The 27,173-nt window shown below is 58.1% G+C and overlaps 1 protein-coding gene across 1 annotated transcript; it reads left to right on the top strand.

Moving 5' to 3' along the window:
- On the top strand, positions 1-27,173 carry MRC2 (mannose receptor C-type 2; the record flags this gene model as incomplete). Its single annotated transcript, XM_082331663.1, has 30 exons — positions 1-131; positions 11,566-11,964; positions 12,232-12,405; positions 12,638-12,802; positions 12,991-13,104; positions 13,871-14,014; positions 14,578-14,766; positions 15,981-16,135; positions 16,408-16,515; positions 18,946-19,061; positions 19,217-19,365; positions 19,488-19,705; positions 19,949-20,091; positions 20,533-20,635; positions 20,750-20,888; positions 21,116-21,151; positions 21,518-21,678; positions 21,990-22,057; positions 22,294-22,394; positions 22,514-22,659; positions 23,002-23,116; positions 23,200-23,363; positions 23,579-23,687; positions 24,182-24,420; positions 24,506-24,674; positions 24,871-25,020; positions 25,303-25,422; positions 25,817-25,996; positions 26,413-26,439; positions 26,953-27,173. Exons 1-30 carry the CDS (start codon positions 41-43, stop codon positions 27,171-27,173), a joined length of 4,413 nt encoding a protein of 1,470 aa, XP_082187789.1. The 5' UTR covers positions 1-40.

Below are 27,173 nucleotides of genomic sequence, written 5' to 3'. Positions count from 1 at the left end.
AGCGAGGCCCCGAGCGGAGCGGAGCGGGGCAGCGCCGGGCATGGGGCGCGGCTCGACGGGACCGCGGCCCCTCCGCGTCCCCCTCTGCTGCCTCCTCGGCCTCCAGCTGGTGCTCGGCGCTGCGCACCCAGGTGGGACCGCGCCTCCCTCCTCCTGCCGGACCCCCCCCGCTTCCTCCAACCCCCCCTGCTTTCCGCGTTTTAATTATTATTGGGAGGGGGATGAAACCAGCGCGGCGGGAGGTGGGGGAGCACCCCCATGACGGGCTCGGCCCCCCCAGCGCGGCTCCGCGGGGCACTGCCCGCGGAGGGGGGGGGCGGCGGCGGGACCCCGGCGGCGGCGAGGGGGTCGGGCCGCTCCGCTCTGATGCGGTTCGCATCGCTCCAGTTTATTTCCTCCTGGGATGTTTTATTTGCTTTTATCGCGGTTTGTTTTACTTCATCTTCCTTCGGTCGCGGTTCGTTCTGCCGCGTTTTGTTTTCTCCAGTTTCGCCGCGTTGTGTTTTCTCCCCGTTCCGCCGCGTTTTCGCTCGCTTTTATTTATTTTTAGTTTACCTCCCCGCGCCGTGCGGCCACGCAGCGGCTGGCTAGCCCAGCGGAAACGCTTCCGCGGCCGCGGGGGGGGGCGCCCAGGGCGGCTCCGGCGGGGGCGGCGGGGGGCCGGGGGCGGCCGCCGGCCCGCAGCGCCCCGCAGTCCCGCTCCGGCCTTTTGTCTCCCCGGGGAGGGCAGTTTGCGGAGGGGGAGGTCGGGAAGAGGCCGAAGTGTTTTGTTGGAGGTTTTCTCCCTCTCCCATCCCGCCCTCCCCACCCCGACTTGTTAATCCTATAGAAGAGTGCCCCGCGGGATCGGGGCCCGAGTGGCTCTTTGCAGACTTCCTTTTTTTTTTTTTTCCCGTAACTTCTCACAATAAAGTCAACGGGTTGTATTTTTTTTAAACCTTCTGAAGACACCATGTGCCAGATGTCTGAGGCTCCTCGGGACGGCCCCTGGAATCGCCATTTGAGACACTTTTTACCCCAGGATAGTCTAGCACAGAAGCAAGGAACTGCTTTTGTTGCTTCCTTGGATTAATTTGGCCCTATTGAGAAAACTTAACAACAACAACAAAAAAGCTAAATTGGCTGCTTTTGCCTGAACAATAACAACTGTAAACCCTTGGCCTATTTTATTAGAGTACGTTTGGCAAATCCAAAGCAGATTTGGAAACAGCAGCATGGGAGGGCACTGTTCCCTTCCTTCCGCCTTGTCCCCGACTTTCCCCTCTACCCCCCAGCCCAGCAGCCGCCAGGGGCTGAGCATCACAAGGGGCAGAGCCGGGGTTGCCGTCACTTTGTGGTGTGATACCGTTGGGAGACTGTCCTGTGCCAGGCAAGGGATCCAGCCCAGGAGAGATGCATGGCTGGGAGAAACTGCTTGTCTGCGAGATGGAGAAGGGAGGAGGCGATGGCAAAGGAGACCCCCGTACAGGAGAATGGTGCCAGGGTTTGCTGCTGCTTGGAGACATCTCAGCTGAACCCCCAACATTCCGCAGCTGAATTCCTGTTAAACCTCCCCATAATTTCCTTGAGGGACATGAATTCCTCCTTTTGCGGGTTTTAAGGGGGTTACTTGATTTCAGCAGGGCTTAGCTACCTTCAAGGACTGATTCTGGCTGTTTCGCCCTGAAAAATGTCAGTGGGATCCAGGTCTGGCGAGTCCCCCTTGCCTGCCCAAGGACAGAGGCACCTCTGTCCTGGCAGTTCGTGGTGGTGAGGCGGGAGTGCAGTGGCAGCTGACCCCACACCAGCTCAGGGCGAGGAACAAGGTGGCTTTGAGCTGCCTCTGGCCCGTGGTGCTGTGCTGCTCCCACTGAGCATCCCACTGGTGAGTGGGTGCAAACACCCTCAACTCTTCCCCCCCAACCCTATCCCCAATTTTCCGCTGCTCTCCCCTGCATCGCCCCTGGCTCAGACCTGGCCCGCAAAGGGGGCAGGGGATGGCGCCGAAGGAGGTGCCACATCCGAGGTCCCCCAGCACCAGGCTGGCTTTGCAGCTCAGAAAGGATCCTCGCTGGGATTTTGGGATCAGGGTGGGTTAGTCCCAAGCATCCCTTGAGCAAGTGCTCTTTGCAAGGATGCTCTCGGTGGGGGCCTAGAGGGCTGGCCCGGCAGACAGCGTTGCTTTCCCTGGGGGGCTGACGCTTCCTTGAGGGGTTTGTGCCAAATCCTCGCCTCCGGGACAGCTGGGAAGCTGGAGCAGGGCTTTTGGCAGGAGGTTTGTGGCTCCTCAGTGGGATATCACCACTGGCTGCCCCATCTCTGCAGCTTTACTTGAGCACCCACGGGCCTGTCTTGGGGAAACTGAGGCAGCAGCTCCCATCTCACTGTGGCTGCAGGCGGGCTGAGGTCCCTGTGTTGGTGCGGGGATGTGGCCCTGCCTGTGCTGTGGATCAGCTTCTCTGCCCATTCGGTGCCCTGTGTGGGACCAAGCGCAGCTGCCGTATTGGCTTTGCGGCGAGAGGAGGGGGTGAAAGGGACCCAAGGAAGAATTTACAGCCTGTAAAACAAACAGAACAGCCTTTGCATGAAGCTCCCTCCCTGTTTTCCTCTTTGCAATGGAAATAGCTTGTTGCACGGCAAATGCAGCTCCAAGAAATTATAACTCGATCATCTTTGGATTATTTGGGAGCAGGAAAGGGGAATGGAGGTGTAGGCTTTGCTGCTAAAAGCACAGTGGCTCTGTGCCTGGCAGGGCACAGGGGATGGCCAGGGACCTTGCCGCCCTGGCACACTTGCCGCCTCAGCAGCCAGCCAGGCGGTATGGGGACAAGGCGGTGGGGAGAGGGATGGCTGCTTGCGCAAGAATTACAAGAATGAAAAACAAGAGATTTAGCCTTTGGTGCAAAACTGTCCCCTTCTCCCAAAGCCACCCAGAGTGGTGCGGTGGCCCAAGGAGGGTTTCCACATGAAGGTGCTGCCCCAGGACACCTTGCTGGCACGCGAGAAGGCGTTTTCAGGTGTGAGGTCCCGGTGATGGTGGAAGCCACGTTGCAGGTTTCTCTCTTTAGCTTTATTTCTGGCTGGATTTTGCACCTTTCCCTGTGGGGCAGAGGCACACTCCTGCCTTCCCTCTTCCTTAAATATTCTCCAGGGAAACTTATTGCCCCGAAATCAAAGCAAATGGCTGCTGAGGTGGTATAATAGCAGTCTGCTAATCATCTTTTCTGGCTGATGAATCTGTAGCAGGAGTCTCTAGCTCCAGTACCTTGGTGGGTGCTCAGAGAAGGGTAGCGAAGGGCCGTTAACTGTGTCGGCAGCTCTGCCTGAGGTCCCGGCGCTGCTCGCCGGGTGCATTGCACCCTGCTTGGCTGCATCACGTGCAGTTGGTTCTCGGGTGGGAGTGGGAGCGTGTGTGGCGGTCGCCCTTGCAGCCCATCCCACCCCAGCGACTTCCTGAAAGGTTTTTTTTTAAGCAATCTTAAAATTTTGTTCTTCACGTGTGGCTGAGGAGCAGGATTTTAATTAATTTGAACTGTAACGAGACTGCAGAGCATCGACATTTTTCTCATTCTTAAGATTGCTTGGAGCCCAAAAGAGACCCACACCGATGCTCTTTTTCTTAAAGGACCCATCTTTAGTTAATTAAGGATTAGAAAATGATTAGTGGATTGACTTGCAAATTCTTGGGAGTATTCTTTAGCCCTGGAGCGAAGGTTTGGCTGTTTGGCAGGGGACACAGGGTGCTCTTCAAGCATGATGCTCCCTTCATCCCCATCCTGGCAAGAGCTCAGTCCTATGCTGTACCTCATGCTGTTGCAACAGGGATGTAAATGGGATTTTCGGTGTAAAACGGTGTGTTTCCAGGATGGTGCTGAGGCCAGGAAGGGGGAGACCGAGCCTTTTCCTCTGCCTGAATCCAGACACCGTGACTTAGGGCTCTGTAGGGAACAGCCCCATTTACCCTGGTCTTGCCCTTGAGTGCTGGGCACAAGACAAGCAAAGAACACCCAGGGAGAAAAGCTTCATGTTAAACATCATTTTAATTAAAAAAAAAAAAAAAAAAAAAAAAAAGAAGAAGCTGTAAGACACCAGGGGTCTTGTTGTGTAGATGTGCTTGGTCTTGGTGAAAAAGGGGAATCCCAGGTCCTGGGCCACTGATGGTGCCGCTCAGGGTGTTAATATCAGGAACGGTGCTGGAGAAACAAGGGAGGAAAAATCTCTGGATCTTCTTTTTTTTTTTACTTCTTTTTTTGGGGGAGTTTCTTTAGTAGTGTTGAAAAATTTGGTAGTTTTCAGCCAACTCTGCTGGAACTGTGTCTATGGGGACACGTGTCAGGGCTGTCCTGCATGTCACATCATGCCCCTGGTGGTGGCCATGAATTTGCTGGCCAAGGGGATCTGCGGTGCTGGTGGGCGATGCTTCAGGATGAGCAAATTGGGGGTGGTCAGATGAGCTGGGGCCAGAGCGGTCCCCAGAGCCGTGGCTGTCACTGCCAGGATTTTATGGCTGGGTGAGAAGATGTATGTGGGACAGGACATTCACAGGGAGCCCAGCCATTGCATCCTGGGGGGGATCATCTGGCTGGCGGCAGTTGGGGGACCCCTGTCCTTTGCCACTTCCCACTGTGCTCTCAGTGGGTCCATCACGCTCCTCCATCCCTGGCTGGAGCCTGTTGGATGGCGCTGCCTTCCTCTCCCTGCATTCCCAGGGAGTTGGCAAACCTGGGATTTCCACCTCTGGATGTGTGCAGCTGCTGCAGGGCTGGAGCCTGGAGAGAGTCTGGGGAAAATTTGGGGAAAATTTACCTCCTTCCACTCTTTGCTGTGTACAGGAGGGTGGGTGGTGGGGCTCCTGGCTCCCTTGTCCCCTGCCATGGCTGTGGGGGAGTCACTTGAGCTGCCCACAGGCAAGCATTCCCCATGGAAAACATTTATTTCTCTGCATCCCGAGCAGGGTGCGGGGAGAATGGACTTATTAATGTCTGCAAAGAGGCTGAAAGGTGGTATGTGGACCCCATCCAAAATCTTTGCAAGGCAGCAGAGAGTAAGCAGGGTGGTAGGTAGCCTTCATGGTCGCGGCCAAGTAAGGAGCTCGTCTCGTATAGCTCCCACCGTATAAACAGCGGTTTCTTTCCATGCTGCTGGGCGAGCCAAGAGGAGTTTCTCGGCTCCAAGTGCAGGTCCTGGTACTTCACACCCCCAATCAGACCATCAGAAGCTTTGCTTTTTCCCCTGTAACAAGAGATCTGCTCCTTATTCCCTGAGGTTTATTTTTAAAAAACAAAACAACAACCACCCTCTTTTATTCTGGAGCTTGGCTTGGAGCACACGGAGCTGCTTCTGGCTGAGTCTGGCCCCAGCTGAGCCCTGGGGAAGTGCTGGGCCAGGATGAGCCTGCAGAATGTCGGGCAGCATCGCTGTTTTGGTGCAAACGTCTAATTTAGGGGCATCAGAGGTGGTAGGGGTTGGTGTGTGCCATCCGTTCTTGAGCAGACAGGGAGCAATGCCAGTGCCCCATTCTGAGCCAGAAGCTCACAGCGTGCCCTGAGGCTGCTGATACTGTCTGCATTTCCTTCCCTTTTATTATTTTTTTAAATCTGAAGTTCCTCTTTAAGGGGTTGCATAGAGTTTATCGATGCCCAAAAGCAGCTCGGGGGCAAGGTAGATCAGTGGTGTCCTCCCTGTGGGCTGGGGCTGCTCTTGTACCCTGTGGTCAATGGCAACAGGGATGCTCCAGCTCTGCTGTTGGGAGCACCCATGGGTACAGCTGCTACTTTTCTTATCACTGCTTCCCTTTCCCAGGCCTCAGAGGGACACACAGGCTGCTTCCTCAGGCCAAAATTTGCTGCTCTTTATGGCAATGGCCATGCTTTTGCTCTTCTCCATGCCGAGGCGTTGGGGATGGCATCAACCATGCCTGGACTGACTGCTGGGGGTGCAGATGCCAGCGGTGGTAATGCTGGGCTTTGCTGGGAGCTTCTTTCCAGGAAGGGTGTTTTGCTTCAGAGGAATATTTAATCCAATAATATGGAATTCAAGATGGAGCTGGGGGCCTTTCTGTGCCCCTGCAGCATCCATCAGTGGAGCCAGCTGGGCGCAGTGCTGGGGTGCAGCCCTGCGGTTCTGCACTCCCAAACATCACCAGAGGGTGAATTTTTGGGCTGGGTCTCTCCTCGTCCTGGCAGTTCCCTCCCCTCCTGCAGTGCTTTGCAAGCTGAGCCTGGCAGAGGCTTGCTCTGTAAGGTGAAACCCTCCTGTATTCCATGAGCAACACTTTTTTTGGTTCTTTTTCTGTTGTTTTTTATTCCAGGGGGTTTTGCTTCTCTGCTGCTGATCTTCCCCCCAAGCTTGGTGCATCCCGACCTTGTTTATTGTGAATGAGCTGCCACTTCCCGCAGCTTTTCTTCCATTGGTGCGGCGTGGGTTTTGGAGTGGTGTGAGTTTCAGAGCCACTGCTCACCCTTGGGCAGCAATAATGGGCTGAAAAGCTGGCGGTTTGGAGCAGGTGGCTTGGGACTGCTATGCCCTGTTTTCCAGCGGATGAGAGCACATGAAACCAGGAGGTTCAGGCTGAAAGATTTCTTGATGCAGCATGTGGATGAAGGGTGGGTTTCTTGCTGCAGGATGTTATGGGTAAAACTTTAGCATGGCCTCACAAGTCCAAATGAAAGTGTTTATTGGTAGGCTTGCTTTCCTCGCACAGGGGTCTGCAGCCCCTGAGGAGTTCCTGGGTCTCAGAGCTCTGATGGAGCGCAGTTTGCTGCCATGGCTGGGGCACCATGCTGTGCTTTGAGGATATGCTGCCTTTGCTGGGTGGTTTAGAGCAGACCACATCTGTGGCTGTGTCTGAGGTGCAGAAACCTTTGAGGAGGGAATCGTCCTCGTTGCTCTGTGCATGCTCAGCCCCCTGCACGAGGGGCTCGGAGCCAGATTTTTTGGGACACCCGAAATAAAGGGCAATCCCGAGCGAGAGCACTGGGCAGGGAGCACCTTCACCAGGGCGGCTGCAGGACAGGGCTGAGTGCCAGTGCAGCCCCAGAGCTGCATGAAGGGCTCTGCCATCAAATGGGTGCCGCGATGACCCTTGCAGAGGAGCCAAGAGGGTGGCAGGGGACACGGGCTCAGAGCCAGAGTGGCACTGGCATGCTGGGGCCAGCGTTTGCTTTTGACTGCAGTTGGATGAAATTGTGGCCAGAGCCCTGGAGCTGCTCCAGCCCGGGATAACTGGGACCGGGGTCCAGCTGTAGCTTCAGTCCTCTCTTAAATTTGCTCCCTGCATTTGTTGCTGGTGATGGGAGGGTGACAAATGCAATGGAGCAGAGGTGCTTTAGGTGTCCTGGTGTGGGTGGCTGGGCTGGGATGTGCTCGGGGCAGGGTGGTTCTGAGGATGCCCGTCTGTGTCGTGCTGTTGTGCTTTCTACGTCTACCGGCACCGATGGCCAACTCTATCCCCTGGAGCCTCCCCATCCTCTGTTGCCTCTCTCATCTGGTCCTGCCCATGTTCTCCAAAATTGTACGTTGCAGTGCTTTCCTTATTTGCTGTGGGGTGGTAAAGCCGTTGTGGGAAGGATTGAGCTGAGTTCCCTTCAATTCAGACTTTTCTGCTGGCTAAAAACGCGCTTTTTTTTTTAATTAAAAAAAAAGAGAATCTGGGGCCAGGGATGGGGTGTAAAACTCCTTTAAGGACTGCCCCAAAGGGTCACAGCTTCTCTGTCTCTGCAGCCTTCAGCCGCTGGTGCCAAGGCAGATTTCTCCCAGTGTGCCCGAGCACGAGCATTCTGGTATTTCCCATGTGAGAGATGAGAGCATTTCTGTGGGCAGAGCCAGTGTCTCACTTGCAGCCCCCAGCTCCCTGCTGTCCCCACCATCATGCTGCCTCGCACCACCAGCTGGTTTCCACGCTCAAACCAGTAAGCCAGCATCCAGGTGCCTGCGTGGCTGGGACAAGACAGCATCCTGCTGAAAGTGTGGGTTTTCGCTTTGCTTTCACAGTTCCTCCACAGAGGAGGAGGAGCGGGACACAACGGAGCAGAGCTGCTCTGAGCTGGCCTCGCTCGAAGGATGTAGGATGCAGGAGGGACAGGCACGGGGTGCGCAGGGTGCCTACCCCAGCGCTTATCAGATCCTGGTTTAATTTTGGTAATTCCAGGCAGAGCATCCAGCAGTTGCATTTTCCAGTACTCTTCATCCTGCGGCAGCTCCTCTTTGGGAAGGATCTGCTGGTGTTTGCCGTGGTTGGGTTTCCATAGTTGGAGGGTGTTTGGGAGGCACTGCTGGTGGGGTTTCAGGCCCACAGGTGGGTGCAAACACTCAGGAAGCATCTGTGAAAGCAGTTGCCCGTAGCTGTGCCATGGCTGCAGAGGGCAGTGCAGGAGAGGGGGCCCTGGAAGGGATGGGGACATTTCTGGTCCTGCTGGGATGCTTCTCTGGAGCTGCCTCCTGCGAGGGCTGGGTTTGCTCTGTGGGATACCAGATTGGGCAAAGGGATTCATTGATACAAACTTGCCCCAACCTGTGCAACTCCTCATCCATCCCATTCATCGGCAGCCGAGTGGGAGCAAGGAGAGTTCACTCAGGTGCTTGGTTTCAGTGCTGAGCATTGTTGGTGGAGCTGGAGCCAGCCGCAGCCAGGCTGGTGCTCTGTGTCATGGCCCCTGCTGCCATGTTTCAGAGATTTCTCCACAAGTGGCAGCTGGGAGATGGCTGGGAAGAGCCCAGATTTGGCAGAAGCAAGCAGCACCACGCAAAAAAAGACTGGCTGTTCCCTGGGGAGCTGTTTCCTCCGCAGGCATCGAAGCCCATTGGGCTCAGCCGTGCCAGGGGGCTGGGGTCAAGGAGGTTGAAATCTCCTTTCAGTGCATCAGGGGGCCTGTCCAAGCGCAGCTGCGAGTGCCATGGACAGCAACGGGGGTCACGTCAGCCCCAAATTTCCTATAAATAAGTGAAAGAATAGCGTATTTTGGGTGAAGCACAGCATGTGCCTTTGTTGATATGTATTGAGCTCGTGCTGGTTGTCCTCCCTGGCTCCAGCCTTGCTGGCAGCGGCTCCCCATCATCGGTGCATTGCATTTTTTGCCAGGGGAGAAGATGGAAGCACTGGGGAGGTGCGAGGGCTGAGCTGGTGCTAAAGCTTTCCCATTCCTCCAGGCCTCAGCAGGGACCAGGGGGGACACATTTGGTGCCCTCTTCTGCCTGGTTCGAGCAAAGGAGCTGTGGGCTGAGCTGCCTGTGGGGTGTGGGGGCAGCCCAAAATCCTTAGCCTATAATTTCCTACCTCCAGCTCTTCTCTTTTTAGAGTAAAATGATATTTTTTGCTTTTCCAGACCTGGGGCTGCCCCCTCCAGTCTGGACAGCTTCCTCTGAGCACTGTGCTGCTGCATGGCTGCATCGAGCATGGTGCTGCACGGCCCTGATGTGGCACTGAGCACCCTGACACTGACTCCTGGGGCTGGCTCCAGGACTTTTCCAATGTGCTATTAATTTTTTTACAAAGCCGGGTTAGCAGATAAGCGGAGAAGGGTGTCCCGTTGCTGACCCCTGCTGCTAATGGCTGCTGCGGTGCTCGCAGTAGAACAGCTTTTTCTATTCCTAGTATCAAAGTGCTGGTGTTTGCCTCCTTGCGGCGCAGCCTGTGACCCAGGGAGGCCTCATCCTGCCCGAGCACTGGTGCTTGGGTCCAGCGGGCTGTGGCACTGATGCTGCATCACCGCAGAAGTGCTTAAAGATCCCATCCCTGGTGCTGGTGGTAGGTTGCACCACCCCTCACTGCATGCAGGAACAGGAGAGTGATGGGCTGGGTGATGCCATGGATGATGCTGGCATGGTGAGATGGCTGTTTGCTGGGGGGATGAGCTGGTCTCCTGATGTCCAGGTCAGGATCAAGCCAGCACCAGTTTAAGGGACCTGAGCTTCAGCCAGCCAAAATTGGCCCCGTCTGAATTTTTGCTTTTCTCACTTGCCATGATTTGAAAAATATTTTCTGAGAAATTAAATGTTTCTTCTTCCAGTTGTTGCCTTTTTCTGTTGCATGTGCAGAGTCTCCTCCTCGGAGATTGCCATGTGAACAGGCTTCACTTTTGTTTATTTGAGGTCATCACTGATGTCATCTCAGCTGGGGAATGGGCCTTTTACATCATTTCTTTCTTGGAGCTGGGTCAATGCTGAAGCTCTGAAATGAAATGGGGGTGTCTTTCTTCCTCCATTTCTTTTTTCCTTTCAGAGACAAGTCAGGAAAGTTCACTGAGCCAAGATGTTTGTTGCTCGAATGTGCTGGAGCTGCCTGTAACAACATAGCTGGGGCAGGGTGAGGTTGCGGGGGAATAGGAAATGAAAACCTTTTCAGCTCAAAAAAATTCATAGTGGCAAAAAACCAAAGCAAACCAAACCTAAATATAGCAGGGCCCGTGAGTTAGTTTTGACTTCTGGTGAATGCTTGTGGTGGAAGAAAAATGGGTCACTTTTAAAACAAAAAAAAAACCCAACAAAAGACATCTTGATGCGCTGCTTTGGGCAGCTTTTTGCTGGGGCGTTGGGGCAATAAGCGGCTGCGCAGAGCCTGGGGGTAGCTTTTTAGCTTAGAAACGTGCACTGGAGAAATAAAGTATCTTTTAAAAATGACACGCCAGCTGGAGCAATGTGTCCCAGTATAATGTCCTGGGTTTACTGGTTTATACAGGTTTTGAGATGGACTAATGTGCTGGGGTGGCCCTTGGTGATGCTGGGGGTCGGGGAATTGCCGTGGGGACGTAGGGTTGGGCTGTCACAGTGGGCAGGACCATGGGACATGCATTGAGCCAGGGTTGAGATCAGCCTTTCTCCCCGCCGCAGCTGCACGAGCGCTTTATCTGCTGTCAGCGATTCCCCTAGCTCTGCTCCTGCCTCCCAATGCCTGGGCTGGGATTTCAGAGGGTCCCAATGTGATATTTCATATTTGCTGGGGCTGGGGCCGTGCCTGTGGGAGCCGTGGCTGCATGCAGACGTTTTCCATCACGCCCTGTTCATGCGATGGGACACCTTCCCCTGAAGTTCTTGTTTGCTCTGCAGTTTTTTTTAACAGATCCCCAAATACACCTAAAAATGATGGATGTGCTCTCTATTTCCCTGCTCTTTTTTTCTCCACCCAGAGCAGATGCCGGTGCCGAAGCCGTTGGCATGGGCTCCTCCAGTGCTGGCGTGGGGCTTGTTGTGATGCCTCAGAATGCTGAGGCCAGGTGCTGCTGATAGGAACTCAATTTTGAACAGGTCTGATGATGCTGTTGGAGTGGGCGAGCTCTTTGCACTGGCTCTGATGCCTGAAAGCCGCTTGCTGGTGCTTTGCGGGGATGCCACACTTGGTGCAAACACCCATCCATGTCACCCTGCCTGGAGCCCATCACCCTGAGGATGGGCATTGGAGCAAACCTTGGGGTTATTTCTGCAGGGAAGCGGTGGTCCCTGGCATGCTGGGTGCTCTGCACAGGGATGCACCCCATAACTTGCTGTGCACGGAAAGGGAGCCAGGGTGCTCTGGCAGGGCTAAGGACGATGTGTGGCACAATGCCTAATCCCCAGTGGTGCTTTAACCCTTTCCCCCTGCTTTTTCTCCAGACTCCAAAGTCTTCCTCATCTACAATACGGGTGCACAGGGCTGCCTGGAGACGAAGGACTCGCTGGTGAGACTCGCCAAGGGCTGCAACACCAGCGCCCCAGCCCAGCAGTGGAAATGGGTCTCACGAAATCGCCTCTTCAGTGTGGGGGCCATGCAGTGCCTGGGAGTGTCGTGGCATGGAGCCAATGCCACGGTGGGGCTGCACCCCTTGGCCACCTACGAGTGCGACCGTGAGTCCGTCAACATGCGCTGGAGCTGCCGTGGCCTCGGGGAGCAGCTCTCTCAGCATCTCGGAGCCCGCCCGGGCAATTCCTCCCTGGACAGGGGGGACCAGGCACGTGGCTCGCAGTGGAGGACATACGGCACTGAGGAGGATCTGTGCTCTGTGCCGTACTCAGGTAAAGCCTCGTTTTATTAGTTTTATCCTGTAACCCAAACCAGCCCCAAAACGTGAACTGAGGCCGCAGTGCTGCAGCAGTTGGGTCCTGCCTGGGGAGCTTGGTCCCAGCTCGCTGGGGCTGCAAAACCAGGCAGGATTGGGGCGATGGGGATCACCCCCAGCGAGCAGGCACCCCTGCATTGAGCCAACCTGTACCCTTCACCCCAAACCTCCCTCCAGCCCAGTGTAGACATAGCCTCAAACAATGGTTCTTCTTTCCCCACAGAGATTTACACCATCCAGGGCAACTCACATGGGAAGCCATGCACCATCCCCTTCAAGTATGACAACCAGTGGTTTCATGAGTGCACCAGCACAGGGCGGGAGGATGGACATCTCTGGTGTGCCACCACCCAGGACTATGGCAAGGACGAGCAATGGGGCTTCTGCCCCATAAAGAGTAAGTGGGGGGGACGTGTCCCACGGGGAAAAGCAGAAACCCCATGTTCATCCCTCCTGGGGGCTTTCCTGCCTCTCCCCTTCCCTCCTGGCTCATCCCTCCTCCCACGAGCAGCCTGTGGTGCCAGAGCAGCCCCACTGACTCCTTGTTATCTGGCTTTTGAGGGTTATTGGGGGGTTTTTGGAGCCATGGATGGGGCTGCATCAGGTGCACACCGTTCTCATCCCTGCAGGTAACGACTGCGAGACCTTCTGGGACAAGGACCACCTCACCAACAGCTGCTACCAGTTCAACTTCCAGTCGACGCTTTCGTGGCGGGAGGCCTGGAATAGCTGTGAGCAGCAAGGGGCCAACCTGCTCAGCATCACCGAGATCCATGAGCAGACCTATATCAACGGTGAGACAATGGCAGCCTGGCTGTGCACCCGTCCTCCTCACCCAGGGCAGAGCCGGTGGTACCATGGCCATTGCCGGTGCCAGGTTGCTCTCCCTGTCCCATGTGGTTGGTTTGGGGATGGTGACAGGCTGTGGGTTGAGCTGGGGCTGGGGGAACTGATCCTGCCCCTCTGGCTGCATTGGTCCCAGGGCTGCTGACAGGGTACAGCTCCACACTCTGGATTGGGCTCAATGACCTGGACATCAATGGAGGCTGGCAGTGGTCGGACAACTCGCCCCTCAAGTACCTCAACTGGGAGAGTGGTGAGCTGGAGGGGGGTTATGATGGGGGGGGGGGCGCGAGGAACAGTCTGTGACCACTGGAGATGTCACCATGGCAGGGGAGGTGGCCTGGGCTGCCGTGGGGTGTCTTGCTGCCTGGGCATGGAGACCCCCGTGGGGCTGCAGAGCAGCCTGGGACATCCATGGAGCTGGAGGGGGAGACCCAGGGTGCCGGAGGGGAAATTGATCATCTGCAAACCCTCAGCAGCCCTGTGGATAACCTGGGTTGAGCACCCTTGTTTGGTGGGTTGTTGCATCCCAGCTCAGTGCTGGAGTGCAACTGCAGAGTGGTCCCCAACTGCAGACGCCCATCTCTAACCCTGGGATGCTCAGGGGGCAGAAGGACCTGTTGGGAGGGCTGCTTTGGCCATGCCTGGTGCTGTCACCCAGAGGCACTCATGGGGACAGTGATACCCCAGGACGAGGTTTGGGGACAGGCGGGAACAGTTGAGGTCTGGTACTGTGTCCCCCGCAACTGCCATCCAACATTTGTAGGTAAAATAGTGATGCTCCAGGTCCTTGTGCATCGAGGCACAGTAAATAATCCAGGGCATGTGAGGTCATGTCTTCATCGTGCAAAATAACAAAATAAATAGGTCTTCACTGGTGTTGGAGCAGGGAGAGCTGCACCCTGCCAGTGCTGGCCATTGTGCGGTGCCCTGCCTGTGTGGGCAGCATTGGCAGCTCTGCCCTGGCCCCACCAGCTCCTCAGCAGCATGTCCACCCCCCCACCCACCCTGCTTTCCAGACCAGCCCGACAACCCCAGCGAGGAGAACTGCGGGGTGATCCGCACCGAGTCATCCGGGGGGTGGCAGAACCGCGACTGCGGCATTGCCCTCCCCTACGTCTGCAAGAAGAAGCCCAACGCCACCGCTGACCCCTTCTTGACGGGTGAGCGGAGGGATGAGTAGCACCAGGAATGGGTAGCCCCATATCCCAGCCAGGTGTGCTCCCGTCCCGTCCCAGTCAGGGATGCTGTCCAAGTGCCAGAGCAGCCCATGGAGATGCCCATGGTGTCCCCAGCTTGATGGTGCCCTGGATGTGCAGAGCAGTGGTTGAGCTCCCCAGGGTTGCCTAGATTTGGAAAAAGTCCTCCCTGAGGAGCATCCCCTGACAAGCACTCGGTGCAGTTACAGGTTGGGTGGTAGGGGAGGAATCGAGAGCAGCGGGAGGTCCCCTGTGGTCCCCAGGGGATGGGGTGCTCTCTGCTCTGCTCTGCCATCGCTCCTCTGCAAACAAAGGGGATTTTGTTTTGTCCCCGAAGCTCTAAAGCCACTATTGCCCACACCTTGCCATTGCGTGTTACGTTTTGGCCGTAGCTTTCCCACTGTTGCTTTGGCTTGGTCTCCTGAGCAGCCTGTGAGACTGTGGTCCCTTCTCCATGGTCCCCTCCCTGCCAAGGAGAGGGTTGGAGAGCAGGACAGGAGCCCTCAGGCTGCTTCATGTCCTGGCAGACTCGTGGTCAGAGGTGAGGGTGGACTGCGAGCCTAGCTGGCAGCCCTTCCAGTCCAACTGCTACCGTCTGGTGGGAGAGAAGAAGAGCTGGCAGGAGGCGAAGAAGACCTGCCTGCGGAGCGGGGGGGACCTGGTCAGCATCCACACCCTCTCTGAGCTGGAGTTCGTCACCAAGCAGATCAAGCAAGGTAAGGGGGAGCCTGCTGTGTCAGCAGCACCCTTCCTGTCCCATTTTGGGGTTGACAGAAGGGTTGCTTCTTTGTGATGGAGGCTGCAAAGTTGAATTAATTTGTGGCTGTGAAGGGAGTGGAGACCCCAGGTTGGGAGGTGATGGGTTACTTGGAGGAGCCCATGCCCCGGGCACATCCTCCATCCAGCAAATGTAAAAGCTGTTCCTGGGAGCCTGCAGTGCTGAGGAAGAAAATACGCAGCTGCAGCTGGGAATGGCACCAGTCCCAGTTTGTTAATGTAGAAAAAGATGGGAAAAAAAGTCCTGCTGGGCTTGCTGGAGGAGGCTGGACCTCTTACTGCTAAATCTGCCTAGGACGTGAGTGTCCCCTACAGCAGGTCAAATGAAGGGGGAACTCCTGCCTAGGGCATCCCAGATTTTTTTTCCAGTTCTGGCTTCACCCAGGTGTAATTGGCTTGAAGTTTCCCACATCAAGATGTGTTGGAGCTGGGGTGGTACTTGGGAAGTTTCAGCCCAAGCAATCACGCAGTTGCACGGCGGAGCACCTATGCCACCATCCTCTGGATCCCGCTTGTGCCACCTCTCATTAGGGTCACCCTCAGCTTGGGTTTTGCTGTTCCCATGAGCGCAGCCCCTCCGGCCAAATTATGCACTCCCTCAAGCCTGCAGCCTGACCCTGCTCTGCAGAGAAAGAGCCTGGCAGCGAAACCCACTGTGGGGATGTCAGGGGACCCAGACTTCAGCGGGGACCAGGGAGGGGCTGGGAGCTGAAGGGAGTTAATGCTGAGGGAGGCAGGAGCCATAGGAGTGTGGAGGAAGGAGGGGGATGTGCGGGCGCCCCCAGGCCTGAAGCAGACTGGGATGGGATGGGAGAGAATGGTTGAAAACCATTAGCTCACTGGACCTGAGCCTGTGGGTCCAGACTTTTACTGTTCTGCTGCTGCCAGCACCTCTCTGAAAACTGCTGGCAAATGTCCCTGTGTTTCCCCTTCTGCAGGTCCGTCCTTGCAGACAGGAGCTCCCCTGCCCTGCCCTGCCCTCTCCTGCCCGCTGGCACCGCTGGGGTTAGGGGCTGAGCCCTGTGGCGGGGTTTTGTCAGGTGCTTTGCAGAGACACGGTCCCATCACAGGGGCTCATGTCATAGGCGGGGGTTTCTGCAAGGTTTCAGCCAGGGAGAGGGAATTTCACCCCCTGACCCTCCTGTCTTGGCAGACGTGGAGGAGCTCTGGATTGGCCTAAATGACCTCAAGCTACAGATGAACTTTGAGTGGTCAGATGGGACGCCCGTGAGGTTCACCTACTGGCACCCCTTCGAGCCCAACAACTTCCGTGACAGCCTGGAAGACTGCGTGACCATCTGGGGACCGGTGAGAGCCTGGGGCAGGAGGGTTCATCCTGTACCTCTGTAGAGAGCACTGCAGCACCCTCATGGCCAGGGAAGGGATACCTCAGGAAGCATCTCCAGCTGGGGTTGAACACGTCTCATCCTGGCTGTTGGGATGGGAGGGATCCAGCACAGCATCCTTGGGGATTTGATGTAGGGAAGGAAGGTCTGTGGACCCAGTGTAGGGCTGGATGGGCTGGGGAGTTCCCAGGGCTGTTGGCTGGGCTCAATCCTGCTCTTTTCCACCCTTTGCAGGAAGGGAGGTGGAACGACAGCCCATGCAACCAGACCCTGCCATCCATCTGCAAAAAGCCCGGTCGAGTGAGCCAGGAGAAGGAGGAGGATGACCATGGGTGCCGAAAGGTGAGAGAGACCTGGGGCGGGAGGTGGCTCTGGCTGCTCCATGGCTCTGCCTGATGCTCAGGGCTTTGGGGTCGCAGGGGACCTCTCCCCAAAACCATTTCGGGGAGCCCTGATGAGTAGCACCCAGAGCTGCATGTCTGTGCCCAGGGGCTGCTGGCACAACAGAGCATCCCAGGGCTGTTGAGCCCCTCACTTCTGTGGTTGCCTGAGGCTGTGGGAAGAAATTGGGACAAAATGCATGTCTCCAGCGTCCAAGATCCTCCCCCTTGGGCTGGCTTGGTTGCCAGCAGGGGCGTTCTTTTTTTTTTTTTTTTTTTTTTTCCCCCTTGCCTCTCTCCATGCCAAAACCCAGCAGCAGAGCTCCTCTGTGCGGGAGCCCAGCGGCACAGAGGCAGCTGCCAGCCCCACGATGGCAGGCTGTGTTCTCTGGGCAGGATACAGGCGTTTTGGGGACACAGCCACCAAACCAGAGGGTTCTTACCCAGTCCATGCTCTGCCTCAGTTTCCCCAGCTGTCAAGCAGGGCTGAGGCTGCCCTGTTCCCACGCTTGCTGGGAAGTTGCTTTTGTGCCTCTTTGCAAAGTCTTCAAGCAGCGAGCCTGGCATTGCTGCTGCTCTTGAACGTCTCCCAGCATTTCAGAGCAAGCCAGTGCATGCTCGCGCTTGGACTAGCAAGCAGACCCTCCGGGCCAGCTCCCAGAGGTGCTACTGGGCTGCACAGGCGGCTCCTCCCAGGTCGCAGCAGAGACAAACCGCAGCAGTGGCTTGGCTCTGCGTGAGCTCGGCATGAGTGTGGCAGCTGGGTGAGCTGGCACGCTGGGCCAGATTCGGGGGGCTGCCAGCTGGAGCTGGAGGAGCCCCGGTGTTGGCGGGTGCTGGGGACGAGGTGCTTGGTGGTGATGTGCCACCGCCACCCGTCTGCTTGTCCCCGCAGCAGTCCTGAGGACTAACAGGATGTCCCCATGCAGATTTAACTCCCTCCTGTCTCTGCAGCCACAGTCTTACCCTGGCCTTGGGTGCCCAGCAGAGAGATGCACCTGCTGGGAAACAAACTGGGAGAGATAAATGAATGAAGGAAAGACCTTTTCCCATCCTTCCTCCCCCTCCTTATCCTCAATGGGGCCATTTCCCACCCAGATGCAGAGGTTGATGGAGAGGAGGCAGCATCTTGCTCAGAGGATTGGTCCCGGTCCTCTCTGGCCACTGTGCTGGTTTTTCTTGGTGGCTTTGTTGCTTTTTCTCCCCCTTTCCAAAACCCCTGTATGTTTGGAACAGCCTTAACGGAAGCAATGGGAGATGGAGGTTTGGGCAATGGGGAAGGCAGAGCGGGCCAGAGAGGGATGTGGGGGCATGCCAGGATCAGGAGCCGGAGGCAGCAGTTGGGGTTGATGGTCCCATCCTGGCCCCTTTTTGGATCACAGGAGCTTGCTGTGGCACTCGGTGTGTGGGAGAGCACCCGTGTGGTTTTAGTGATGCTGAGGCCCAGGGCTGGTTGGAGACCCCTCTGGGACCATTCAGACCCCTCTGGGGACATTGGGGACCTGCACTGTCCCATGCCGGGCCCCTTTCCTGGCTGCTCAGGGCATTCATGCTGTTCCTGACAGGAACCAGCCGGTGGGTCCATAGCTGGGTTTGCTAACTTTGGGGAAAGGCTGCAGGAACTTGGGGAAAAAAAAAATGGGATTTGGGGCCATTTTCCTCTTGGTCTCCCAAAGCTGCACTCCTGCTTCCCTCCCCACTGTGCTGATGATGCTGCAGATGGCACATGTCCACCACTGTCCTTCCAACGCCCGGGGACCCAGGAGTAAAACCCCGGTGATGCTTCCCACCGTGCCAGGAGGGTCCCTGAGCCTGGGACCACTTGCCTCCATGGCTAAGCCCCTTTCACCCTTCCCACCCCGGCTTGCTCTTCCATCACGTGCATGTCCCCTCTCGGAGATGAGCCCCCATGTCCCTCCCTGCACTGCTGCTGCCAGCCCTGGGGCCGCCCCACTCCCTGCTCTGTCAGAAAACAGGCACTATTGTGTCTCCAGCCCCGGAGAGGCTCCAACATCAACAAGGCAGGGGATTAAAGCAGGCTGCAGTGGGACTTGCTCTGGATTCAGCCCCGCGGCATATAGAGGAGGATTGTGTTCCCCTCCCTGCGCCCCGGCCGGGGCTGGACGTTGGCAGAGAGAGCCATTTCCCTGGCTTTGAAGCTGCCTGGGTGTTTGTTTTCCTTGCAGCCATGTCCCCTGGGGCCAGGGGCGTGTTAGAGCTCAAAGCTGAACAGGGTCAAGCCAGGGCGGCCAGGGGCAGGAGACCTCCCAGGAGAAGGCGGAGGTGGTGGCAGGGGATGTGGGACATTGCTGTCGCCCCCCGGGTTTGCTCCCATCCTTCTGGGGAGGGCTGGGGTGAGCGGTGGCGGACGTCCTCTGTCACCCGTCCCCAGGGCTGGAAGTGGCACAGCCCCTCCTGCTTCTGGCTGGGCGAGGACCGTGTCCCCTACAGCGATGCCCGTAAGATGTGCTCCGACTACGGCTCCACACTGGTCACCATCACCAACAGGTCAGTACCACGCCAGTGGTGGTGGATTTGCCCCAAAACGAGCCCCCCATGGAAGGGTGTGACCCAACAGTTGGGCTTTGCACACAAGGGCTGGCGCATCGCGGGTTGCTTGGCATCTCAGCTCGCAGCATTGCCTGCTCTTGCCACCCCTCCAGGTTCGAGCAGGCCTATGTCAGCAGCCTCATCTACGGCTGGGACGGGGAGTATTTTTGGACAGCACTGCAAGATATCAATGAGACGGGCGCTTTCCGCTGGCTGAGTGGCGATGAGGTCATGTACACCCACTGGAACCGTGACCAGCCCGGTAAGGGGGCAGCTGCGGGTGGGATGAGAATGTCCCCTCCATGCAGGGTGGGTGCTGGCTCTGCTGCCGGGCACGGTCTGACCCTAAGGCTGGCATCCTCCCTGCTCCTGTGAGCACTCCAGGTTACAACAAGGGCGGCTGCGTGGCTCTGGCCACCGGCAGCTCCATGGGGCTGTGGGAAGTGAAGAACTGCAGCACCTTCAAGGCCAAGTACATCTGCCGGCAGAACTTGGGCACGCCAGTCAACCCCGAGCTGCCCAGTCCCTACCCCACACCCAGCCTCGCCGCCACCTGCCCCCCGGGATGGAGTTCCGACTCCAAGCTCCGTCACTGCTACAAGGTAAAAGGGGTGCTGGAGGGTGTTTGCCCTGGCTGTTGTGAGGGTGCATGTGCCTCCCCACTGGTGTGGAGGGGTGAAGGAGCATGGTTTGGTGTTTGCAAAGGGCAGCCCCGACCCCATGAGCCTGGTTTGGGCTGGGTGGTGGCAGCGTGCCCCAGGATGCTGCTGCCTGTGGGGTGGGGATGATGCTCTGCTCCTCTCCTGGTGCTGAGCACCCTCTGCTGCCGGTTCCTCCCTCCCTAGGTGTTCAACTTTGAAAAACTGCAAGAGAAGAAGACATGGATCGCAGCACAGGAGTTTTGCCGGGAGCTGGGGGCCCAGCTGCTCAGCCTGGGCAGTTATGAGGAGGAGCACTTTGTCGCCAACACCCTCAACAAGATTTTCGGGTGAGAGGCTGGCTGTGCCAGTGCATCTCCTGCTGCCCAAGTGTGCTTGGCATGAGCCCACAGCCCTCCCTGTGCTCTGGCACATGTGGATGGGTGGACGGGGCATGGATGTGGCTCTCTGAGCACGAACTTCTGTGCAGAAGGTGCATCAGTTGGTGTGGCTACACTGAAGAGGGGATGTGGGAGAAGTGCAGGAAATTCAGTGTAATTTGGGGACAGAGCTTGGGTTTAAAACTCCTTCAGGCCTGAGCTGTTGTGCCTGTTATTCAAGCTCCTGCCTTTGGGTGTTGTGGGGACAGCGGGCTTTGAAAACAAACAAAAAAAGGCCAGATTATGTATTTCTATATAAATATAAATATAAATATAAATATAAATATAAATATAAATAAACTCTGGTTTGGGGGGAGTTGTGTTCTCACCCTTCCCCCTGGCTCCCCGCAGGGAGTCTGAGCCGGAGCTCCACGAGCAGCACTGGTTCTGGATCGGCCTGAACCGGCGGGACCCTGCAGGGGACAGGAGCTGGAGGTGGAGCGACGGGCTGGGGGTGAGTCCAGGGAAGTTTCGGCAAGATGACTCCAGTTGGCATTTGGGGTGCAGGGGGGGCAAATCCAGCGCTGGCGGAAACGCCCAACACCACCTATCTCTCTCAACCCCCCAGTTTTTCTACCACAACTTTGACCGCAGTAACTATGATGATGATGACATCCGGACCTGCGCAGTGCTGGACCTGGCCTCCCTGCAGTGGATGCCAATGCAGTGTGAAGCCCAGCTGGACTGGATCTGCAAACTGCCCAAAGGTGCCTAGTGAAGAGGCCCCCAAACCCTTCAGCTTTGAATAACCTGGCAGAGGATGGGCTGTGGGACGGTGGAGCTGGTGCAGGGTGACCCTCTGTCACCTCCCTTCCAAAGGTTGCACTTTTATGGGAGGATGAGTTCTAATTCAGGAGGTAGGAGAGGTGCTGTCCATCCCCGGGGGAATATGGGAGGGCATCTCGCTGACAGCCTCTCCTTGCCCCTTTGCCAGGTGCCGACGTGAAGGAGCCGGAGATCACGACCCAAGGTACGTTGGCCACGGCCCTGTGTCTGTCCAGTATAGACTATCCTCCCCGGGTGACTGCCACCCCATCGCATGCGTGAGTGAGGCGTGGTCTGTGTGAGGCATCCTTGCAGCATTATCTGGAGGAGGACGGATCCTGCGTAGGGTCGTAGGAGAGAGGGGAGCCCAGGCATCCTGCTGCCCCTTGCTGTGCAACATGGCTGCAGGGACTGCCTGCAGGGACTGGGCAGGATCAAGCCCCTCAGCTGCAGGAGAGGAGCAAAAGCAAAGCAGCCCAACCCATCGGGGACCGAGGGACAGGGTGGCGGGCACTGGTGGCTGCGGCAGGGGGTGGCACAGCCACGGCATGACACCGGTCCCTGCCTGCAGGCAGCAAAGAGTGGATGAAGTACCAGGAGGCCGAGTACAAGTTCTTCGAGCACCACTCGACATGGGTGCAGGCACAGCGCATCTGCAGCTGGTTCCAGGCGGAGCTGGCGTCAGTGCACAGTGAGGCTGAGCTGCGTTTCCTGGGCCAGAACCTGAAGAAGGTACCAGGGGATGGGGACTTCCCTGGGCGCCAACGGGCTCCGCTGCCTCCCTGGGATGCTCCCTCCCTGGCTTCTTTCATCGTTTGCTGGAGGGACGTTATTTGAGGACAGCTGGGCTCTGCTGGGGTCACAAAGGGTCTTGTGCGGTGGTGGCAGGTCCCAGTGCCTGGGTGCGGGTTTGAGACTCAGCAAAGTGATGCTTTTTGCCATGGTGCAAGCTGCAGGGGGGCTGCCCGGTCCCCATGGCCGTGGTTGTCCCCAAGGACACTTGGTCCTTGCAGGGCACTGATGTGTCCTCTCTGGGTGTGCAGTTCTCCAGGGGCCAGGAGCAGCACTGGTGGATTGGGCTGCACACCTACGAGAACGACGGGAGGTTCAAGTAAGTCGGTGACCGAGCCACTGCATTTCTGCACGTCCCCATGCCACCGTCCCCAGCTCTCAGAGCACTGTGGCTCAGCACCTGCATCTTGGGGGTCTCATCCTGGGGTGCTGCGATGGAGGTTCCTCACCCAAGAGAGGGCAGTGGTGGGACATGCTCCCAGTTAGGGCATGCAACTGTGGTCGTATTTGTCAAGTCACCGCTTGGCCTCGTGCTCCCGCCGGTGCCTTTCCCAGGTGGTCCGATGGGTCCCTCCTCAACTTCGTCTCCTGGGCGCCAGGCAAGCCGCGGCCCATCAACAAGGACAAGAAGTGTGTGTACATGACGGCCAGCAGAGGTGAGGGGCTGGATCTGGCTGTACTGGGGCTCTGGAGGGACTGGGGGCCACAGGCTGAGCAGAGACACCCCTACCCCATTGCGGCTGGGGGGTCATGTGGGGCCTGTCCCTCCCCGCAGAGGACTGGGGGGACCAGAAGTGCCTGACAGCGCTGCCCTACATCTGCAAGCGGAACAACGGGACGGCTGCAAAGCCTTCCCTCCCACCGCTGCCTGCTCCTGCGAGTGGGGGCTGTCCCCGCGGCTGGTTTCCTTTCCTCAGCAAGGTATGGAGGGGATGGAGAGGGGACAGCTGCCTCCTGCCTGCCTCCCCCAGCCCCGCCAAGGCAGAGGGGGGAGGCGGAGAAATGATGGGATTGGGAGGAACGCGTACACATGTTATTGGGGAAATGCTGGGGGCTGCGTGCACAGGGACGCGGGAGAGGTGTGCCGCAGGATGTGGGTGCAAGAGAGGGTGGGGGGCTGACAGGGTCGAGGGTGCAAAGGGGAGAAGGACCATTGGGGCAGAATGGGGCTCCAGAGGGTAGGTGAGTGGGGAAGATGCAGGGCTCGGGGTGGGGGGGGGGCAGCTGCACCCCTTGGACCATCCCATGCCCTGGCCCGTACAGTGTTTCAGCTTCAATGGTCGTGACAAAGCCGAGATAGTGAAGTGGCCAGAGGCGAAGCAGGCATGCGAGAGCCAGGGCGCTGTCCTGGCCACCATCGCCAGTCCCCTGGAGCAGGGTAGGTCCCCCCCAGCCCCCACCAGCCCTGCTGGCTTGGGACCTGCCGCGGGTGGTCCTCAGTGCCTTGCTTGTTGCTTGCAGCTTTCATCACGTCCATGCTGCCCAACATCTCCTTCGACCTCTGGATTGGCCTCCATGACGCCCAGAGGGAGTTCCAATGGGTGGAGGGTGAGCCTCTGCGGCATGTGAGCTGGGCGCCTGGCGAGCCCTCAGGCTGCAGCGCCTCCAGCCCCCGTGACAAGCCGGTGAGTGAGACCTCTCCATACCATTCCCCATCCCCTGGGAAGGTCTCAGCCCTGTGTCCCACCATGAGGATGGAAGGTTTTAGCCTGCCAGGGTGGCTCTCCAAAGGCGGAGCAGGATCTGACCCTGTGGGGTGGGGCTCCCTGGGGTGGAGGTGTCCGTGGGGGTGGGATGACGATGCTAAGGGCAGTGCTGACCTTGTGACTTGGCTGTGCAGACCAACTGCGTGGTGGTGTGGCACGGTTTGCCCCCCCACTTCACGGGGCGTTGGGACGACCGGAGCTGCCTGGAGGAGAAGCATGGCTACATCTGCCAGCGGAGCATAGGTAGTGGGGAGGCAGGGGGGACTGCCCCAATCTCTGCTCGCTGGGGACCTGCCACCGCTGCCTGGTGCCCCATGCTGTGGTGGGGCCGTGGCCAGGGAGCTCAGGGAGATGGGCTCAGGGTGCTGGGAGAGCTCAGGGCGCTGGGGGAGCTCGGGGACATGGATTTGACTTGGAGGGGGGTCCCTGTTCCCAGAAGTTTGTGGGGCACCCCTGAACCTGTGCACACTAACCAGGCTCTGCGAGTCCCATAGGGACGTGCATGCTGATGGACAGCCCCAAGGTGGGGATGGCACCAGGATGTCACCACTCATCACCCCTGGGGATGTGGCCTCTCTGCCCTCCCTGGTTGCACCGGAATGTCCCCAGGTGCCTGTGCCCTGTGCACAGTGCTGCCAGAGACACCCCAGCTTGGGAGGGGGGTGGGTAAGGGGGTGACCCCCTGGGATGCAGGAGTGTCCTCTATGCTCTCTGACTGTGTCTCTTTGCTCCCCCAGACCCATCCCTGAGCTCTGCGCGGACGCCGTACTCCCCCTCGCCCACCGGCACCCTCTTTTACCACAACAGCACTTACCGCATCCTGCAGAAACCTCTCAGGTGGCACGAGGCGCTGCTGCTCTGCGAGACCCTCAATGCCACCCTGGCCACCATCCCTGACCCCTACAGCCAGGCTTTCCTCACCCAGGCCGTCAGCAGCCTGCGGGCTCCACTCTGGATCGGGTTGGCCAACAATGAGGTGAGGGAAGGGGGCAGGCACCCGGGGTGAGGGTCCGCAGGGGGTTGTGGAAGTCCCCCAGCTTCTCCTCCCCTTGATTCTCCAGGGAGGCCGGAGCTACTCGTGGCTGACAGAGGAGAACCTCTTCTATGCCAACTGGCAGGACGGGGAGCCCCAGCAGGTTGCCGGCTGCTCCTACATGGATGCGGATGGGAGCTGGCGCACGGCCAGCTGCGACACCAAGCTGCAAGGGGGCATCTGCCAGTTCCGAGCAGGTGCTGGCTGGGGGGGCACGGGGGCTCGGCGGGAGACAGACCGGGTGGGGAGCACCTAATGGTTGGAGGTGACATCCCACTAGGGACCTTCTTGGACTCTGTGTGCATCCCTGCAGGGCTGGGTGCCCCAATATGCTGTGGGACCCTGACACCCTGTGCCCCCCCACTCATCCCCAATGCACTGTGTGCTCCCCAGGTACCCCCCGCATGCACAAGTGGAGCTACAGCGGCAGCTGCCCCAAGTCGCTGGAGGACTCCTCCTGGATCCCCTTCCGGGACCACTGCTACACCTTCCACATGGAGATCACCCTGGGGCAGAAAGATGCCATGAGGAGGTGCCAGAAAGGTACAGGGGAGTCTGTGGTGGCCAGAGGTGGCTGACACACCCTTGGAAATGGAAGGGAATGGGGTCCCCAAGATGCCTGTGGGTGCATGAATGGGACCTCTGTCCCTGGGCCCATGTCCAGCCTTGGTCAGCCATCGTCTCCTCCTTGCTGTTACATGTTGGGGTTCCCCAACTCCCACGTGGTTTGTGTGTGGTTCCTCAGCTTTGTCCTCTCAGGCACTGCTGCTCCTGAGCTCTATCCTCCAACCTCTGGGCTCTTCCCTGACACTCCTTCCTCTGCAGTTGGTGGCACGGTGTTGTCCATCCAGGATGAGATGGAAAACGTCTTCGTGTGGGAGCACCTCCAGGCATACGAGGGCCCGTCCAAGGGTGCCTGGCTGGGCATGACCTTCAACCCCAAAGGTACAAAGGAAGGAACAAGGTTTTATCCCCTTTAGGCAACACCATGAATTCCCACCAGGTCTGCAGTGAGCAGAGGAAGCCCTTGGTGAGGGACTAGTGTGGGGGGCTCATGCCATGGTGTGACCAGGAGCCCCGTTGCCTCAGGCCATGCTGGACATGCCATCTGTGTCCTCCTCTGGCTTGGTGGGATGGGAGTAGTGGCTTTCAAGCCTAGAGCTTCCTCCAAGGCGCTGGAGCCTGCAGGCTCAGGAAGGTGCTCTGCAGCCCCTAGTCCTCCCCGTCTCCCCATCACACCTCCCCGTTGCCCCATCACGCCTTCCTGTGCTTTCTGAACTGGGGGCAAAGATGGGGTGTTCCCTTCAACCTCTCCAGACCTAATTCTTCTATTTCCCAGGTGGCACCTTGGTTTGGCATGACAACACTGCCGTGAACTACTCCAACTGGGGCCAGCACGACACAGGGCCCAGCATGCTCAGCCAGAACAGCTGCTACTGGATCCAGAGCAGCAACGGCGTGTGGCACTTGGGCTCCTGCACCAACGTCACCATGGGGGTCATCTGCAAGATCCCCCGAGGTAGGGGCCCCCATGCTCCCCAAGGTGTCTGGGCTGATGTGGGGTGACCTGGGGGTCCAGGCAGGGTGCTTCAGGGCAGAGCTCTGTCCCACTGGCAACACCAGCCACGTGTTTTGGGCAGTTCCAGTGTAGGGTGATAGTAGGGGCCAGTGCTGGGGTCTGCAGGCCCCCACTGGGCTCCGTGGAGCTTGGGTGGGTTGTGCACATCTCAGTGGCCGGGTCAGCACCTCGGGGCAGGATGAGCCTGGTGGGGTGGTGGTGGAGCAGAACCAGAGGTCCCCCGTGGCTGTGCATTACCCGGTGTCTGTGTGGTGTGGCTCTGGGAGCAGCAGAGGACACAGGGCCAGTGATGCCGGTGCTGGGAAGAGGGGAGGGTGCCGTGGCTGTGCACTCATCTGTCTGTGTTGCCATTGCAGTGGAGGAGAGCAGCTTTTCCAGGGCAGGTGAGTTGCACTGTTAGCCTGGGCACAGCACCAGGACCAGGAACTGGCACTGGAGGGCCATGCTGCAGCCAGAGAAATGGTGTTTGTGGGTGGGAAATCCCATTTCCAGGTGGCTTTGGCCCTGGGTTAGGACTCCCCAGCAGCAGGAGCCATCCCTCTATGAAGTGCATCTGGCCAGCTTTTTGCTGGACTCTCCTGCCCTTGCCCACGCTGCTGGGCCAGGCTCGGGGACAGACACTGCACCTGCTGGTGGGATCCCAAAGATCCATTCCAGGCAGCTGCCAGATGTTCACGCATCAGGAGCAACCCAGAGAGGCTGCCCAGCCCTTGGAGCTCTGCCATGGGCAGGATGTCCCCAAAACACCAAAGCAGACTCCAGTCCTGTCCTGCTCTGACCCATTCTGCCTGAGAGCCCCCATCCAGCTGGAGGCCCACCAGCCAAAGCCCCTCTTGCGGGATGAGACGGCAGGAGACGGCAGGCTGCCTTTCACTGGCTTTTTCCCCTCCCTGCAGCTCTGCCGGAGAATACAACGGCCATCGCAGTGGTGGTGCTGTCGACGCTGGCGCTGTGCACCATCCTGGGTGTTGCCATCTACCTGTACAAGCGTCGGCGGAGCACGGAGCGGGGCGCCTTCGAGAGTGCCCGGTACAGTCGCACCACCTCCAACCCCAGTGAATCCGCCGAGAAGAACATCCTGGTGTCAGACATGGAGATGAACGAGCAGCAAGACTAA

This window comes from Platalea leucorodia (assembly GCF_965183815.1).
Source record: "Platalea leucorodia genome assembly, chromosome: 22".
Lineage (NCBI taxonomy): Eukaryota > Metazoa > Chordata > Aves > Pelecaniformes > Threskiornithidae > Platalea > Platalea leucorodia.
Note: the sequence above shows the minus strand (reverse complement) of the source record. Positions and strands in the feature narration are given on the sequence as shown.